A 20103-nucleotide genomic window follows, 5' to 3' on the forward strand; every position below is an offset into this window, starting at 1 on the left:
AGGAGGGGCGGTGACATCATCGAGACACCAGAGTCTAGTGGTGATGGTGTTGACTGAGGGAGACAACTTACCCTTTCCATTCCCGTTCTCCTCGTCCTGTGAAGACAACGAAAAACAACATCAACACTGATATCCAGGCCCATACAGACAATGTCACCCAGGGAACAAAGCTCCATGGCAACCTAAACACTGATATCCAGGCCCATACAGACAATGTCACCCAGGGAACAAAGCTCCATGGCAACCTAAACACTGATATCCAGGCCCATACAGACAATGTCACCCAGGGAACAAAGCTCCATGGCAACCTAAACACCTGTTCACAGAACATCTACCTCTTTCCAGGAAACCAGACTGACACAGGTATTAGGAAGGGTGGAGTTGGGTGAGGAAACACGGGCTCAATGTAATGGCTGAAATGGAATAAATGCAACAGAGTCGAACATGGGGTTTCCATATGTATGATGCGTTTGATACCGTTCCATTTATTCCATCCCAGCCATTACAATGAGCCAGTCCTCCTATAGCTCCTCCCACCAGCCTCCTCTGGTGTGCATGTGTGGTTGTTTGTGTGAATGGAAGCTGCCAAATGCTCAAAGTGTCCCCTAAGCTCTTGTTCATGCAGTGTCTGTCTCTGTGCAAAACATATCAAATCAAACTTTATTTGTCACATGCGTCGAATACAACAAGTGTAGACTTTAGCGTGAAATGCTTACTTACAAGCCCTTAACCAACAGTGCAGTTCAAGAAGAAGAAAATATTTACCAAGTAGACTAAAATAAAAAGTAATAATAAAAAGTAACACAATAAGAATAACAATAACGAGGCTATATACAGGGGGCACCGGTACCGAGTCAGTGTGTGGGGTTACAGGCTAGTTGAGGTAATCTGTACATGTCGGTGGGGGCTAAGTGACTATGCAAAGGTAACAGACAAACAGCGAGTAGCAGCAGTGTACAAAAGGGAGGGGGGCGTCAATGTAAATTGTCTGGTGCGGTAGCAGAGAAAACAGTCTATAACTTGGGTGACTGGAGTGTCTGACAATTTTATGGGCTTTCCTCCGACACCGCCTATTATATAGGTCCTGGATGACAGGAAGCTGAGGTCCTGGTTGGCACTACAGAGGCCTTACGGTCAGATGCCGAGCAGTTGCCATAACAGGCGGTGATGCAACCGGTCAGGATGCTCTCGATGGTGCAGCTGTAAAACTTTTTGAGGATCTGGGGACCCATGCCAAATCTTTTCAGTCTCCTTAGGAGGAAAAGGTTTTGTCGTGCCCTCTTCACGGCTGTCTTGGTATGTTTGGACCATGACCACGTGGGCACTATGGTGTTGAACGCTGAGCTGTAGTCAATGAACAGCATTCTCACATAGGTGTTCCTTTTGTCCAGGTGAGAAAGGGCAGTGTGGAGTGTTATTGAGATTGCGTCATCTGTGGATCTGTTGGGGCGGTATGCGAATTGGAGTTGGTCTAGGGTGTCCGGGAGGATGCTGTTGATGTGAGCCATGACCAGCCTTTCAAAGCACTTCATGGCTACCGATGTGAGTACCACGGGGCGGTACTCATTTAGGTAGGTTACCTTCACTTCCTTGGGCACAGGGACTATGGTGGTCTGCTTGAAACATGTAGGTATTACAGACTCAGTGAAGACACTTGGTCAGATGGTCCGCGCATGCTTTGAGTACACGTCCTAGTAATCCGTATGGCTGAGCGGCTTTGTGAATGTTGACCTGTTTAAAGGTTTTGCTCACATCGGCTACTGAGAGCGTTATCACACAGTCATCCAGAACAATTGGTGCTCTCATGCATGCTTCAGTGTTGCTTGCCTCGAAGCGAGCATAAAAGGCATTTAGCTCATCTGGTAGGCTCATGTCACTGGGCAGCTCGCGTCTTGGTTCCCTTTTGTAGTCCGTAATAGTTTTCAAGCCCTGCCACATTAGACGAGCGTCAGAGCCGGTGTAGTATGGTTCAATCTTAATCATGTATTGACGCTTTGCTTGTTTGATGGTTCGTCTGAGGGCATAGCGGGATTTCTTATAAGCATCCGCATTAGTCTCTCGCTCCTTGAAAGCGGCAGCTCTAGCCTTTAGCTCGATGCGGATTTGCCTGTAATCCAAGGCTTCTTGTTGGGATATGTACGTACAATCACTGTGGGGATGACGTCATCGATGCACTTATTGAGTAAGCCGATGACTGAGGTGGTGTATTCCTCAATGCCATTGGATGAATCCCGGAACATATTCCAGTCTGTGCTAGCAAAACAGTCCTGTAGCGTAGCATCCGCGCAATCTGACCACTTCCGTATTGAGTGAGTCACTGGTACTTCCTGCTTTAGTTTTTGCTTGTTAGCAGGAATCAGGAGGATATAATTATGGTCAGATTTGCCAAATGGAGGGCGGGGGAGAGCTTTGTATGCATCTCTGTGTGTGGAGTAAAGGTGGTCACAGATTCCCCCCCCCCCCCTGGTTGCACATGTGACATGCTGGTAAAAAGTTGGTAAAACTGATTTAAGTTTACCTGCATTAAAGTCCCCGGCCACTAGGAGCGCCGCTTCTGGGTGAGCATTTTCTTCTTTGCTTATGGCCTTATGGAGTTGGTTGAGAGCTGTCTTAGTGCCAGCTTCGCTTTGTGGTGGCAAATAGATGGCTACGAATAATACAGATGAGAACTCTCTTGGTAGATAGTGTGGTCTACAGCTTATCATGAGGTACTCTACCTCAGGCGAGCAATACCTCGAGACTTCTTTAATATTAGACATCGCACACCCGTTGTTATTGACAAATAGACACACACTCCCACCCCTCGTCTTCCCAGAGGTAGCGTCTCTGTTCTGCCGGGGTATGGAAAATCCCGCTAGCTTTATATTGTCCGTATCTTCGTTCAGCCACGTCTCGGTAAAACATAAGATGTTACAGTTTTTAATGTCCCGTTGGTAGGATAATCTTAAATCGTAGGTCAATCATTTTATTTTCCAATGCTTGCCTTCCATTCTTCTTGCTAACGTGCAATGGGAGTTCACTCGCTCGCCTCCGGATTCTCAGAAGGTAATTAGCATGTGAAGCTACATGGCACGTGAACCATGTAGCTCTTCTTTTACAAACTGATTAGCATGTGAAGAGTGACTTCAGTGGTATCCCAGCCAGGTCTCTCAGACAAACACACCTGTTCTGGTTTAGGAGCTCCTAACACTCAGCACACACACAGCAGAGACACTCAGACAGGTTTGACTGTCTGCAGGTGGTGATGTCATACACAGAGCCAAACACGTGTAGTTGTCTGCATTAGACAGACGAGGGCAGCACTGAGCACACAGTCTGTCTGTCATAGGTGCTGTTTGATAGGGTGATAGACTGATGTAGGCGCACACACGCGCATACACACACACACACACATACACACTGAGCTGAGTGGACAGTTTGGGGTGACCGGCTCCTGCCTGGCTTTAGGCAGAGCTGAGTGGGCTCATTCCTGCCCTCCACAGACAATAGTGGGGGTTTATGGCCAGAGAAAGGAGGGCTGCCACCCCAGAATAGAGCCAGGAGCCAGGGAGGCTCCCCAGCTGAGCTGACCACCCGTCTGGTCACATGCAGGCCTGTGGTGGGGCTGAGGACCGAGAGATGGAGATGCACTATCCTCATCTCTACATTTCTCTCTGATTCTCTCTCGCTCTCTCTGGATATAGATGTAGGGTTAGGGTCAGCTGCCATGCATGCACTGATCAGTCCATTAGGACTATCATCAGGCACGTGTCCATGATGAAGGGAGTCACATCATACAGGTCTTTGATGGGGCCCTAATGAGGGGCAGTCACCCCTGAGGCCCCTTCAGATGGGTAGGGACAGAGGGCTGCGTTCTCTGTGCCACTCGCTGCCCCTCACAGCAGCATGTGACCCTGTGGACAGGACAGGACAGGCAGCAGTGGGCCCATTGTCCGTGGTGGTTCTGTTAGAAGGCATGGTACTGCCGGTCCAGGCTGGGGGTAATATGAAAGTGGTACCAGGCAGGCCAGGACAACAGAACCTATTGACACTTCTGTGTCCCAAATGGCACCCTATTCCCTTTATAGTTCACTACTTTTAACCAGGGCCGATGGGGCTGTAGTACACAATATTAGGGAATAGGGTGCCATTTTTGGGACATAGACTCTGTGTCCTGTCCTTACTGCAGCTGCTGGGCTGGGGGTTGAAGGTTCATCATAATAGGGCCCTTGTTTTGGCTGTAAACCCCCCCCCCCCCCCCCCCCCCCCCATTGCTCTATTTCACATCTGTAGCTCTGTCTGCCCCGACAACTCAGAGAACAAAACAAAACACCCACCGGGATGATGCTTTTTCTGATGAGATTGTTATCTGTGGTGCTGAATGGCTGTATAGTATATCTTTCAGTAAAACACTGTTGTTGTCTGTTACTGTTTCTTACAGCAGAGTCCTCCGTTTGGAAAAAGGTATACGTGAGCCAAAAGGTACACTGGCAGTGGTAGAATTGTCTGTCTATAGACAGCAAAACAGGCTTAATGGAATTTTCTCTCTCTCTCTCTATATCTGTAAATTGGTCCTACAGGAGTATGGAGGTTGTGTATCACCCTTCCCCTTCTGTCCTTCACTTGCTTATCCATCTCTACTCTAATGACACGGCTCTTCTTATGACATCCATCTGTCCCTAATCTGATTAACTCATATGAGTCTACCCAAAAACTTTAATTGGCTACGCTTGTTCAATCCCTGCATGTAATTGGTTATGCTTGGCTTGTCCCCCATTGTGTCCTGATTCTCTTGACCTTACTGCTCCTGTGTTCGGGATCGATCTACGACCTTCCTGCCCTGTGATCTGATTGGCCCCGTCTTACTGCCCCAGCGATCTGATTGACTCAGCCTTACTGCCCATGTGATATGATTGGCTCAGTCTTAAAGGGATAATCCACCCTAGAAATGAAATGTGACGAGATACTTCATCCTGATACGGTTCTCGTCCCTGGAAATAGGGATAACAAACTATCACATTTCATGACGCTTTTAAAACTACCTGAACACTCCATATCGCCAAATAAGCCAATAGGGGCATACCTGTGTAGAACACATTCATCTGTCTATATCGTCACAACAAAGTCTATATTTTGCTGAAATGTCCTCAAAGTTCACAGTGCACAGTCAAATGAATAACCTTTCTTCCTTCAACTACCATGGCACAAACCTGTTTTCTCCTCGAGTTACCATAGCAACCGGACTCACACAGCTTTGCGCTAGAAACGCGATGTCTACCATGTCGAACATGGTGATATTGTAACTAATAAATAAAGCAACACCTCGCGGCACAACGCCTCTCCCCTATTTGACGTAGATAGTTTGTGTGTATGTATTGATATGTAGGCTACGTGTGCCTTTTTGAAATTAATGTAGTTCTGTCCTTGAACTGGTCTTGTCCATTAATGTTCTGTTTTATGTCATGTTTCATGTTTTGTGTGGACCCCAGGAAGAGTAGCTGCTGCTTTCGCAACAGGTAATGGGGATCCTAATAAAATGGCAAAATTGATAGTGCAGTTTGTTTCAGGGATTTTACAACTAGCTACTGTAACTACTTCACATGCTGATATTGACTTTGGTACTATGGTGTGTAGCAATTTTTTAGCTAGCCAGCCAACCTTTCTAGAGAGAGCATTGCATTATGGGTTTTGTAGTCGACTTGAGCTCTGCAGATTTCTACAAGTATGTTTTTTGCTTCCTAATTTATTATAAACGACGAAATGCAATTTTTCTTCACAACATATGTTGCTCTCACACATCAGCGTTATTTAACAATGTAAATCATAGGAATTTGTAGATTTGAGTGGATTATTCTTTTAAAGCCCCAGTTGTCACTGTCTGGTTTTGTGTCCAGTGGTGGTACCTTGAGGCTGGTGTGCAGGGCAGACTCTGGTGGGTAGACGATAAAGTGTCGCAGCGTGAAGCCGAAGCCCTGTGTGTTCTTCTGGAGTAGTAGCGTCCGGGGACCCTGCCAGCCAACGCCGACCCCCTCTCCTCCCGCCCCCATCGCAGGCCGAGGGTTGTCACCGGCCGAGGAGAGCCCATCTCTCCACCCCTTCGCCTGTTGAACAGAGAGAGAATAAAAACGCGTGAGACTCAGGTCATATCCCCAAAACAATCACTTATGTCACTCCAATGGTCAACACTCCATCAGTACTTAACCAGTTCCTCCTTCCACCAAGTATTCCCAGGAAAAACTTTCATAACTTTATGGAACTGGAACAAAGGTCAAACGACATCCTACAAGAGCCAGGCCTCAGAGTGACATCACCACTTAATGGGCTGCTGGTTACTTCATTAGTGACTTCCCCTGCAGGCAAGAAGAGGAATGTGTCTGTTTCTGTCCTGGGAGACTGGCGGACAATGAGTGTGTGTGCGTATCCATATGTTTTAATGCTAGTAGGTGAGAGGTGAGCACGGCTGGCCCATAGGGTCAGGCAGTCCCCACATGGCACCCAGCACCACAACAATGTCCTATAAACCACTAGGGGGTCCTGGGGGTTGCGGCCGCTGTCAGGAAGAGCCCAGGTCTAGACGGAGCGGAGCGGGGGATGGGTGTTCCGTCCCGAGCTCACTCAGGAATGCTCAGGACGGAACTCTAGACAATTAAGGAATGTCTGTAATCAATCAGGACTGACCTTGTTCACCTTGCACCAGCGTGGCGTGAAAGGGTCAGGGTGATTCTGAGTAGATTTCCACTCATTTTCCCCAAAGAAGGCAAATACCAAACATGACAGATACACGTGAGAACTAACACCCTGATGCTGCTGCTCCAACCCACATATGTCATTCAAACACAACCACCTGACCAAACAGGGATGGGAGGGAGACAACCTTCCTAAACGTAAATGAGCCCATACCTAGGGACTCTTCTCTATGGAAGTACAGTGACTTCATTGTACCGGTGTCTCTCCTCTGAGGGTGTGTGTGTGTGTGTGTGTGTGTGTGTGTGTGTCCATATGTTTTAATGCTAGTAGATGAGTGGTGAGCATGGCTGGCCCCCAGCTGGCTGTAGCCCTTCATACTCGTACCAGTATACGTGTTGAAAATGGCAGATTTGGACACTGACAAGTACCTGAATTGAAACGCAGTGGCTGTACCGTAACATGCTATCCATGACATCAGAGCTCAGGGTCTCCACTTCGACAGCACTTTAAGGGTTTTGACTGACAGCCGTTCTGAACCTGAGCACCCGGTGATGAAGTTGGCCCCATCTCTCCCACTAATTGGGAAACCTTTGCAAAGGTGTTGATGTCTGAATGAGGGAAGTGCTGTCAATGAAGAGGACTCGACGTATTTTGAAAGATGAGAGGTTGAAAGTTATAATAAATACTGCGTTGATGTCATACAAGTGTGCACTTCACATTTCCATTGTGATTTATAAATGGACCGTTTTTGGATTGCGTAAACAACACCGGTAATTGTGTGATCGCGGGGATGCAGGGTTGTGTTCCAAAAAAACAACTACAAGTGTACTTGCTCTAGTTCCTCAACGGCACAGCTAGTAGAGCTCAAAAAAGCACCTTATAGTTGAAGACTCTTCTTTGAGTCATAAAGTGCATTGAAATGACTTAGGAACTGTGTACGCTTTGGGGAGGTGTTTGGCCACTTGGAGACACCAGTTAGTCGTCTCACTCAAACCCATGTTCTTTTTATGTCTTATGTTGCACCTACCCCACATTTTCCAGGAATGTTCTTATCATGTTACTGAATGTATTCAGAGTATTTTCAGATTTTGTTATAAACAAATGCGGCAAAAAGTACAGTAAAAGTAAAACGTACATAAAATCAATAGTGTAATGTTTGGAATCAGTCTTGTGTCAGATGAACTGTCCTCACCTTTGGTCTTATCGTTTCCCCATAATCTCCAAACTGTTCCCTTTGAATTGCTACCATGGTTATGGATATGCTTTCCATATTTCTTCTGTAAAAAAAACATTTCAATTCAGCCCTATCCATATAGGTTAGTTCCCACGTGTGTAAGGGGTTAACCCCCAACACAAACCCTATATTTCACTTCCTGTGCCCCTCCCCCCTCCACACTACTCTGACCTCGCAGGGCCAATCACCCGGCCCGCTCAACAACAGGAAGTGGCAGGCTGGGGACAGGAAGTGTGGTGCCGTAGAGGAGGGATAACCAGGCGTACAGAGCACCTATAAATACAAAACCCCAGGGGGTTGGGGGTCTGCGCTCCCTCCCTCCCTTCCATTCTACCACTCTCCCCTCTCCTCCCTTCCACCATCACCACATATACATTCTTGCCATGATCCAGCTGGAGTGACCATTACAACACATCCTCTCTTTGTCCTCCTCTCCTCGTTCCCGCTCGATGCACAGCTCTCCATATAGGTGATGATGTAACCTTGTTCTCACCGTTTCACAATGCCCAAGCAACTCTCCCACATTTCATAAACAGATGAGAGGCATGAGAATAACAAGGGAGAAAGTTTAAATGAGAGATGCATGAAAGTGAGGGGGAGGGAAGAGAAGGGAGGAAAATAAAGAGAGAGTGAAAATGAAAGAGTAGGCTTAAGATATGAAGAGAGAAAGAAAGAGACTAGCCAGAGGGAATTCCAGAGGGAGCGGTTGGATTGAGGCATGTTGAAACACACACTGACGGGGACTGGCAAGGAGGGGGTGAGGAGAGCGATGGAAGAAGAGAATGATAGAGAGAGGGAAGGAGCGAGTGGAGAGGGCAGGAGCGAGAGCAGGCTGGGCCAAGTGCGAGACAGGTTCCAGCACGCTGGTTTCGACCACACAGCCCCTCCCGGCACTGAGAATACCAAACCCTGTGATTACCCCAAACACACAGAGACTGGAGCTCCGGGCCAGAGATGATTCCCACTGCCTGTCAGCCTGCCTGCCTGACCATGAGTGTGTGGGACGTCTGTGACTGCCTGACTATTCTCCACTAAACACCCCCCCAACAAGTCTCCATCTAACTACAGTAGGTTACACTCCAGCCTCTAGGTTACACTCCAGACATGAGGTCTAACATCATTGGTTAAACTTACATCTGTCTGTCAGCTTATGTAAAACCTGACTGTATTTAGGCTATATCTAATAGTCTTTCCACGGCCACTCTCTCACCAACCGTCTAGATGAGGAAACCTTTCTCTAGTCTAGCCAATCCAAAAGGGGAACATTTGGCACTTCACTCTGCACTTCTCTGACATCTGCCTAGATCTCTCAAATCAAATCAAAGTGTATTGGTCGCGTACACAGATTTGCAGACACTATCGCAGGTGCAGCGAAACGCTCGTGTTTCTAGCAACGACAGTGCCGCAATACCTAGCAATAATACAACAATACACACATAATCCAGAAAAATAAAAGAAAGAAATGAAGATATATCAGAACGAGCAATGTCAGAGACCGGAATATAAATATATACATATGTATATAAATATACTGTACATACATATAGTGGTGTGTAAAGACAGTATGGACAGTATATGAATAGAAACGGTGTGTACAGCCGTAGTTACATAGTAGTGATATCTAGGACAAGCTCACACGAATAGGTTAATCATGATACACAAATTATGCAATACGGAGCCCTGCCACATGCCATTAATTAGGATAATTAGCACATATACAGGCACCATAATGGAAACACCAGGAAACCATACACAATATTTCCCATCATTCCTATTCGTCTATATAACCACATCCACATGGTGTTGCTATTGGGGTGGGCACCACTACTCTAACATCCATGTCCATATGAGACAGTACATCCCCAGCCTAAAGATGATACAGTTAGGAAGTGATTGTTAAGCTATATTAGTTGCAATTGATGGTGAAGGAAAGGAATGCCTGAAAGACCTCTATCACACACACACACACACACACACACACACACACACACACACACACACACACACACACACACACACACACACACACTGGGGGAACAATGGTCTTTCAAACAGTTGAGAGCTGCATCCCGTTTGAAAAGTTGGCCTTTACAGAGGTTCCAAACGCTCACACGCTTTTAATCCAGAGACCCACTGTCCGCTCCGTAGCACTGGTCTGAGAGCTGGACGGATGGGGGAAGGGAGAAGAGAAAGGGATACAAACTGAAGTGACAAGCACTGCTACTTTAAGGTTCAATAGTTCTTCCTGGTCAGATCAGGAAAAACCCAGGGCCCTAGCTACTGTGTATCAAAGGCCCTCCCACCTGTATCATTGTCTCTACTCCGGCTCCTCTCCAAGCCTGAATACATCCTAGTTCAAACTAGCATGACAGCCGACATCTGACTGTGTGTCGGTACAGTTGAAAAGGCCAGCCGCCCCATGACAGCCTTTTAAACACATACAGTATTTCACAATAGAGGATAAACAGTCATTCAGCAAACCTGACACACAGCTTCAACAATAACGTCTCTGTCTTTTACACAACCGCCTGAATTCCACTGTGTGTGTGTGTGTGTGTGTGTGTGTGTGTGTGTGTGTGTGTGTGTGTGTGTGTGTGTGTGTGTGTGTGTGTGTGTGTGTGTGTGTGTGTGTGTGTGTGTGTGTGTGTGTGTGTGTGTGTGTGTGTGTGTGTGTGTGTGTGTGTGTGTGTGCTCAAGAACCTGTCTGAGCCCTCTGTCAGATCAAGTCAGTTGATGTCACATCAGTTGAACAGGGTTTTCTCCTCGAGCAACTCTGCTGAATATGAATCCCCAGTAACACCCCCCTCACCCACCCTCCCCAAAACGGTCTCTAACCTACACCCCATGGGGGAAATAGGTAGGACTGGAGTGCCGAGGCTAGCACCACATTACTATCTGCATAATTATCCTCTTATCGTTTGTCTAACCAATGAAATTGTCTAACCGGCGCTTTTAATCTACATGTCCGTAATAAAGCCATTTTGTGGGGGAAAACGTATTCTGATTGGCTGGGCCTGGCTGCCAACGGAACTGTAAATTGTTGCATGCTGCATTTATATTGTTGTTCAGTCTACATTCACAGATCCTAGCCGTAATAACCCAAACTCTCCTTAAACCCTACACTCAGTGGCATACAGGCAACAGTAAAGTCTATCAGGCTACTGGATGTATCAAAATGTGTCTACTCCCATCAGAGAGAGATACTGAGAGATTCCAGGACTGATGCTGTACACATTACTGGTGTTACTATCCTGGTCAACACAATTACAGAGGGAGCTGGCGGAGATTCCAGGACTGATGCTGTACACATTACTGCGAGGGGCCATTACTGCCATTACACAGACAGTGTGTTTACTCCAGCTGTGTCTGTATACTATAGCCTGGCCCTGGCTGCTCTTTCCCCTGCCTGCCCACATTCCCCAAGCCGCCATTTCTCAACTGCATGTCTGAGAGAGCGACAGAGAGAGAAAGCAAACACACACACACACACACACACACACACACACACAGAGTGCACATGGATGAGAGATGCCCTGAATTCTGCAGGCCTGGAGGGCGCATTGCCCCTCCACCCCTTCTCAAACTGCCACATAACAAGCCCCTTCATCTGCCTTAACTCACTAATTAGTCACGCCCCTCCAGGTGGAAACAGTCAATATGGCACAACCCCCTAAAGAGGACAACACAACTACAGCCGATGCTTAATGATTACTGCATTATTGTCGCTCACATTCAGCATCACACTGCCACATGCACAGCAGTGGAGGCTGCTGAGGGGAGGACGGCTCTTAATAATGTCTGGAACGGAGCGAATGGAATGGCATCAAACACATGGAAACCACTCATTGCGTTCCAGCCATTACCCCGAGCCCGTCCTCCCCAATTACGGTGCCACCAACCTCCTGTGACAGACAGAGAAAAACAAATGAGGAGAAGCTCTCTCTCGCTAACACACAAACAAGCATACACACTGCACAATTAGCAAAACACCAGTTCCACATAACTATATGGATACCTCAACTGAGATTCTGAGGTAGACCCACAAACCTCCACCTTACAGGGGTGTGGTGAGATCTGGGCACAGTCCTTACCCTGGGCTGGTGAGAACGTTGCTGGGCACGGCTGCTGACTGGGACTGGCCTCATGGTAGGGGGCGAGGGCAAGGGGGCACCACGCAGCACTGCCAACCAGATACAGCGAGGCTCGGCGGCACTACAGTCCACCCCTACGGGATTCTGGAAGCACCACTCTGACCTAGCTGGTAGAGCAGGGTAGGGGGGTATAGCCGCGGGCATGGGGGCACAGAGATTACCCAACACGGGCCGACCCGATGCCAACATGGGCCACACACAGGAGGGGGCAAAGTCTTGACACTATCGCACAAACACGCTATTTTCCAGTAAACAACACAGGTGTCAGTGTAACACCTGCATCCTCTTTGGCCAAGTCATTCTTCCATTGAGATAAACCAATCAGTGAAAGCAGAAGCCAAGAGGGCTGAGTAGCTCTTCAGATGGACCAAGATCATCCCTGAAAAAACAAAATCCCCATAGTTCCAACCAATTCAGTTCAGTCTAGTCCCCTGTTCTCCTCGGTTTTCCTCTCCATCCTGATGCTGGCACGTCTCCAAGATGCATGCTTTTAGTTCCACATCACAGTCTCAAACTCCTGACCTCCAAGGATGTGAAGGAGCTTTCCAAGGCACACACACACACACTGGGGGGTGCACCCATGCCGTGGTGGGGCGTCCTAGGCCCTGAAATGATATTAAAGAAGTCCTGGAGAGCAGATGTACGCCAGAGTGGTAGCAGAGAGGTCTAATTTCCCTACAGACAGACAGACGGTCTGACTGACTGACTGACAGAGCGACTGACAGACTAACTGACAGTGCCTCTCCTCTTCCAGCACAGCAGTGTCCTGTCCAGTGGTGTTCAGCAGGACACAAAGCCACTGTGTCTGTCAACCCCCCCTAACACACAAACTGTTACAGCTAGAGGGTTGGGCTCCTCTGTCTCCTCTGTCCTCCCTCCTCCTCTCGCTCTCTCTCTTTCCCGCCCTCCCTGTCTCTCTCTTCCTGAATCTCTTTTTTTCCTCTCCTTCTGTCAGCCTCCAGCTCGTTGTACGGCTTCACTTCTACCAATTCATCCTTCGCTCCGTCTCTGTCCCTCGTTCACGCTCTCCCTCCTCTGTTCCCTCCTTTCTGCACTCCACAATCTCCACGATCATTTCAGGCCACGATCATTGCAATCTGTCACGCAAAATCCACTTTGAGAGAGCCAAAAACACACACACACACACAACATCCAACATGTACACTGTGAACACTGAGGGCCGGGCCCCGACACTGTGCTCCACTCTTGAAGTCCGGATGGAGTTTAACTGTAGGCTGGTGATGTGGTCTGCCTAAATCCAACAGCAGGTCCCTGTGGCTCTGTCCTGCCCTGTGTGTGTACAGGGAGTTTAGTGGCGCTTGTGTATGTGTGAAAGAGACACAGACACAGTGACACAGCTATGATGCCAGCACTCAACTCCCACCCCCCTCCACCTCCCACCGCTCAGCCCCCCCTGCAAAAAAAGTCAGATTTCAAACACAAAGAAAAGAGACAGAGAGAGCAACAGGCTGTCACTTCACTCCAGCAACACCACCGCCAGCCAGGCAGACCAGAATAAAACAGCTGCAATTGGACATCAATTTGACACTGCCCTCCCGCCCCCTCACACTAAGTCATGAATTCACACACACAAACACTAAAACAAACAGTGACACACACAGCAGAGTTCTCACCAAACCTCCAGGGGTCCTGAGTGGCAGGCAGGTGACCATGGTGAGTCTGACAGAGCTAAGGCTTCATGCCCTGATTCTCTCTCTAGAAACTCACTACATAGACCAGTTACAGATGAGGTTAGACTGGTTTCACCTGCTGCCATACAGCAGGGCAAGCACCAACACGGCCACAACACCGGAACACACACATGGTACACACACTCTCTAAAACACACACACATGGTACACACACTCTCTAAAACACACACACATGGTACACACACTCTCTAAAACACACACACACACACCGTGCTCTCCTGTCACACACAGAAAATACACTTTGCAGGCTCACCTAGTATATGTCGAAATACAATAAACATCAGTGGAGGCTGGTGAGGGGAGGACGGCTCATAATGACGGCTGGAACGGAGCGAATGGAATGGCATCAAACGCATGGAAACCATGTTTGATGTATTTGATACCATTACCACCTGTCCTCCCCAATTAAGGTTCCACCAACCTCCTGTGATAAAAACACCCACCAGCTATACACAATACAAAATGTGCAGACGTACAAACTGTACACAAACACACTACACAAAAGGGAATGCTCCTTCCACACACAGACACACACGTGGTCCATAGAGTCACACACGTGTATAAATACACTGCTGGGCTGTAATTACGCTCTCACGAAGACTCAAATCTTATAGGCTGTGGGCTGTGCTGTGACTGTGGGCTGTGACCGTGAGGGGTTGTGTTCAGCCTGTGGTCAGACCGGAGGTTTGGGTTCTGACAGACCGCCAAGCAGAACCCGCCCAGGCCTGGACGGAGAGACACCAGGACCGGACGGAGAGACACCAGGACCGGACGGCGAGACACCAGTACCGGACGGAGAGACACCAGGACCGGACGGAGAGACACCAGGACCGGACGGAGAGACACCAGGACCGGTTGGAGAGACACCAGGACCGGACGGAGAGACACCAGGACCGGACGGAGAGACACCAGGACCGGACGGAGAGACACCAGGACCGGACGGAGAGACACCAGGACCGGACGGAGAGACACCAGGACCGGACGGAGAGACACCAGGAGCAGATCACTCAGGGGGGACGTCCCATTCAGAAAAAGACCACAGCCAGATGGAAGCTTCAGAAGGGGACTGGCCTTGACAGGGGATACTGTGTGTATGACATCATAAGCTGGCACCACCCTACGATGAGCATACCTGGTTCAATCAATGAAAACAATCTGCTTATCACAAGTGCAGCATTGTGAGAGACTCACACTGAATTTTGCGTGGAGTTTTGCCAATAACAGACAAGCCCAATTGGGAACAATAGATCACTGTCTCTCCGCCTCTCCCTCTCTCTAATGAGCTGTGGAGATATTTACAAAAACAGGAGAAGGAGACGCAAGCAACAAAAGAGCGGAGAGAAAAGGTGTTGAGTTGCAGTTCACACGGAGGACAAAGTAGTCACACACCGTGCGCTGTCACAATACCACCGTTGCCACCAGTGACCCATGCTGGCTGCTGATTGGCGCACAGGTACACATTCCTGCTACGTTGCGGTTGGATGAGGCCTAAACACCACTAGCGCCTGAACATCCCGGGAGAAAGGGAACATCTGTACGCCTGTCTGTCTGTGGCTTGTCGTCTTCACTTCTTCGTCATCGTAACCTCGCATCCGCCCCTAAAGCCCTTGAAGTCCTGAAATCAAAGAGTGTGAGATTCAAACGGCACACGCCGCTAATCTCTGGAGAGACGCCACACTGCTCGCCTCTTGCCCCCAGCCTACCATACAGCCGCCCCGGCCCTTCGCCCTCCCTGCCATGGGCACCACCGAGCCAGAGAGTGAGTGAGTGAGTGAGTGAGTGAGTGAGTGAGTGAGTGAGTGAGTGAGTGAGTGAGAGTGAGAGAGAGAGAAAGCGGAGGGAGCACCTGCTCACAGACAGATTAGTTGGTAGATAATCCCCTTCATAGTGACGCCGACACCACCGGCCAGCAGATTAACTAACACAGCCTGATGGGGACACAGCCCGATGGGGACCCAGTCCGATGGGGACCCAGTCCGATGGAGACACAGCAGAGCAGAGCAGAGCAGGCCCACTACCATTCTTCACTGAATGACTTAGAACCACCAGCCAAAACAACCCTCATACACACAGCTAGCTGAGCAGGACATCAGGCAGGATCTATATCAGAGAGATGCAGGGGTATTGTTACATTGTTACATTTTGAATGCTTAGCAGGACAGTAAAATTGTGAAATTCCCGCACTTATCAAGAGAACACGTGGTCACCCCTACTGCCTATGTTCTGGAGGACTGACTAAACACAAATGGTGTGCCCCTGGCTATCCGTACATTTTAAAAACAAGAACATGGTGCCGTCCGCTTTGCTAATATAAGGATTTTGAAATGATTTCTACTTTAACTTTTGATACTTAAGTATATTTAAAACCAAATACCTTTAGTAGTATTTTACTGGGTGACTTTCACAACTTTATATTAAAGAATCTATACTTTTACTGAGGTATGACAATTGGGTACTTTTTCCACCACTGGAGAGATACATAGAGACACCAACAGGAACAGTGGGTTAACTGCCTTGTTCAGGGGAAGAACGACAGACCTTGTCAGCTCGGGGGATTTGATCTTGCAACCTTTCGGTTACTAGTCCAACGCTCTAACCACTAAGCTACCTGCCGCCCCAGCCATTGAGCTGTGTTAGAGAGAGAGTGAGACGCTCCGTGTCAGCGAGCGAGATCAAACAAGTGACTACGCGGACAAAACAGGGGGATGTTTTCAGTAAACACAGACACAGACAAGAGTTTAACAAGAAGAAACTAGGGTCACCGAGGACAAGGTGGCTATGAAGGTGTGTGTGTGTGTGTGTGTGTTGAGAGGTTTTCCTCTAGGTCTATGTTTCCAGGTCAGAGTCATGGCCAGCCCAGAGGAATCCACCACTCTACACAGCCTTCCACTGTCACTATAACTCCCTGTGTGTAGCTAGAGACACATACAGTAAGCACAGTGAAAACGAGAGGAAGAGAGAACGAGAGAGGCTGGCTAACTGGTGGACTCCGCCCATCATTCCAGAAAACATTAGATAGCAGAACAGTCTAGACAGATGACCAGTACTCCCAGCAGTGGATCCTATGAAAAGCAGTGGATGGATAAAAAAGGAACGGTCTCTTTTAAGCAGGTTAATTTTAACTCTAATCTCCTGCAAATCCACGACACACAGAGGCCAAAGGCTGAGAGTCCACAGAAGGCGCAGTTACAGCTCTCTGACCACTAGAGGGCAGACATAACATGCAGCTCAACGGCAGATGTGAGAACAGAGTGGAAACCCCCACACAGTTAGTTTTACTGTAGTAGGATGGCTGTCATCATAGGGTTTTCAGTGCAGGGGATGGATGTGCTTGGAAAAGATGGTGTTGGTGTGAGGTAATGTAAGCACTGGTCTACAGTCAGTTTTAGGTTCCCTTTCTAATGGTTATGGCTAGGGCTGGGACAGGGTACTCTGACGGGAGATCAGGGGTGAGGTCACACCTGTTGTGAGGAGGAAAGAGTGGTAGGAGGCCAGCGGCAGGTGGAGTTGGGGAAACAAGAGCGGAGTCCTCTTACGTCTTCGTCCCCCTCACCTCGAACCCATTTTCACAGCTGAGAGGAGCAGGATCCCTCCCTGCCTGGCCCTGTCTGACTGCATGACTGTCTGACTGACACAACACGCCCCATCTCTCCAGCAGACGGGAAACAAACAAATCAGACACACCTGACCCTCGACTTCCCCCACAGGAACGCAGACAGCACATTATGGATGCATTATACGTGTGTGTGTGTGTGTGTGTGTGTGTGTGTGTGTGTGTGTGTGTGTGTGTGTGTGTGTGTGTTGACCTCATGCTGTTATAGTGGAACCATGTGAGACCATGTGAGTTCTAACCTGGGCCAACCCAGACTGATCCACACTCTCACAGACACATCCATCCGACCCGGATTCCCCTTACAAGCAATGACACATATTCAGGCGCACAACAGCACCAAATGCACGCATTGATGCATACAGTGATTACAGGGAACATGGCACTACTGGGGTGAGACACATAGCGGAAGATGATTGGCTGAGTGGAGAGCTCAGAGAGAGCTGATTGGCTGAATGTGGATATCGGTGGGATACAAGGAGGTGGGTGTGTCCGATATATCCTTCAGTGAACATCCATGACCCCACTAATGCCTAAGGGGAACATGGGATACACGAGTCAGCCAGCCAGCCTGAAACCTAGCAGGCCAGAGAGCGAGAGAAGAAGAGAAAGAGAGGAGATAGAGATTATAAATACAACCCATATTTATGTTGATTTTGTGAGTGTAATGTTTACTGTTCATTTCTGATCGTTTTTTTCACCTATGTTTATTATCTATTGCACTTGCTTTGGCGATGTAAACATGTTTCCCATGCCAATAAAGCCCTTTGAATTGAAGAGAGACCGAGCGAGAGACCGAGAGAGAGAGAGACAGAGATGTAAAGCAGAAACAAAAGATGGAGAAGTAGCAGGCAGATGGAGAGCAGAATGAGACAGATATGATCACTCACACACACACACACACACACACACACACACACACACACACACACACACACACTAATATCCCTAAATATGGAGTTCTCTTGTGGCTGGGTTTGTTAAGTATAGTCTTCAGTGTGGTCAGAATTCCTCCACTGGCTGTACTTTACTGGAAGATGCCTGCATGAGGACTAGGGGTTGGAAGAGCTTGGAAGATGCCTGCACGAGGACTAGGGGTTGGAAGTGCTTGGAAGATGCCTGCATGAGGACTAGGGGTTGGAAGTGCTTGGAGGATGTGTGCCTTGATTGAGAAGACACACATCCACCCTATGGCAAGGGTTTTCAAACTGTTTTAGCCCAGGGCCCCCGCCCAGCCAAACCAGTGACCCAGGGCCCCCGCCCAGCCAAACCAGTGACCCAGGGCCCCCACCTAGCCAAACCAGTGACCCAGGGCCCCCGCCCAGCCAAACCAGTGACCCAGGGCCCCTGCCCAGCCAAACCAGTGACCCAGGGCCCCCGCCCAGCCAAACCAGTGACCCAGGGCCCCCGCCCAGCCAAACCAGTGACCCAGGACCCCCGCCCAGCCAAACCAGTGACCAGGGCCCCCGCCCAGCCAAACCAGTGACCCAGGGCCCCCCATCATATGTTAGCAAAAAAATAAATCACATATTTTCTTATCATCAGGTGAATGCTATTGGCAAGTAGAAGTAATCAACATTTTAAAAATGAATAGATTTGGTAGACAGTTTGATAAAGGAAGTGTAAACTCTAAATTAGCTAGAGAGGCATCTTGGCAGTGTAGAGAAAACGTTGCTGTAGTAAAGCAATTTCGAAAACAAATTCAATTGAGATAAGAACATTTAGCCGTTTTGAAGCAAATTTCAAGCAATTCTACAGCGTTTGGCATGGCGCTGAGAGACAATTTTACCGCTTCAAAGCTAATTTCCCGCAATTCTATGCATTTTGCCATGGCTAATGCTGTGTTCCTCTGCTCAAACATTATAACAACATCTACGGCCGTGTGCCCTGAATTTTCAATTCTCCCTGACTGTCTAGATTTGATTGTTAGTTCTCTAAGATGGTATTCTATCTGTTTTTCCATCCAGAAAATGACCACTTAGAATTTTTTTAGATAGAAAACAAACATGTAATTAGCTCCAATGACTGTACTTTCCTCCATATTGAATGGATAGTTTGAGATTTTGCAAAGAAGTCATTTGTCTACTTCCCCAGAGTCGGATAGCTTGCTAACTGTTCCTGTAGACTTCCAGTCATTGCGCTAACGCTAGCTAGCATTGGCACGTGACACTACCTGTAACTTCCCTTATACCGGATGCAGAGACATAAAAATGGCATGCACGATGGTATTCTGTTGCAGCGAGCATTAAAAAAATCAAACATTGGGTGCCACAGACCCCAGTTTGAAAACCCCTGCTTTACGGCACACCCACTGCACTTAAATGCATTGTGTGCAGGTCTCGCCCCATGGAGCATTATCATTAGCTTGATGAATAATTAACTAGTATGAGCTGTTGGTACATGAAGGAGAATGGGGGGGTGGAAGACTGAGGTGAGAGACCCAGCCACATCAGCCTTCTCCCTGGCTGTGCAGCACTTCAATGCCACCAAGGGAGTTCTGGTGCTCGTATCATCCGACTCCATGTTCTCATTAGTCATATACACGCAGACAGACAGAAAGACAGACAGATAAAGAAGAGAGAGAGACAGAGAAAGAAGAGAGAGAGACAGAGAAAGAAGAGAGAGAGACAGAGAAAGAAGAGAGAGAGACAAAGAAAGAAGAGAGAGAGACAAAGAAAGAAGAGAGAGAGGCAGAGAAAGAAGAGAGAGAGACAAAGAAAGAAGAGAGAG

General features: G+C 48.3%; 1 protein-coding gene across 7 annotated transcripts in view; it reads right to left on the minus strand.

Annotated features, from left to right (window-relative positions):
- The window catches only part of LOC129829117 (rho GTPase-activating protein 23-like), a 100182-nt gene that overhangs the window by 24663 nt on the left and 55416 nt on the right, over positions 1 to 20103 (minus strand). For 5 of the 7 annotated variants that reach the window (XM_055890675.1, XM_055890708.1, XM_055890691.1 and 2 more), the window contains exons 1-3: positions 11992 to 13385; positions 5883 to 6080; positions 72 to 96 (exon numbers count right to left, since the gene is read on the minus strand). In XM_055890675.1, the coding sequence (XP_055746650.1) occupies positions 72 to 96; positions 5883 to 6080; positions 11992 to 12240 (472 nt within the window). In that variant the 5' untranslated portion in view covers positions 12241 to 13385. Of the gene's footprint in view, positions 1 to 71; positions 97 to 5882; positions 6081 to 11991; positions 13386 to 20103 lie in introns of those variants that run through there. The other 2 variants (XM_055890717.1, XM_055890700.1) reach the window with 1 other exon arrangement.

This window comes from Salvelinus fontinalis, chromosome 2 (genome assembly GCF_029448725.1).
Source record: "Salvelinus fontinalis isolate EN_2023a chromosome 2, ASM2944872v1, whole genome shotgun sequence".
NCBI lineage: Eukaryota > Metazoa > Chordata > Actinopteri > Salmoniformes > Salmonidae > Salvelinus > Salvelinus fontinalis.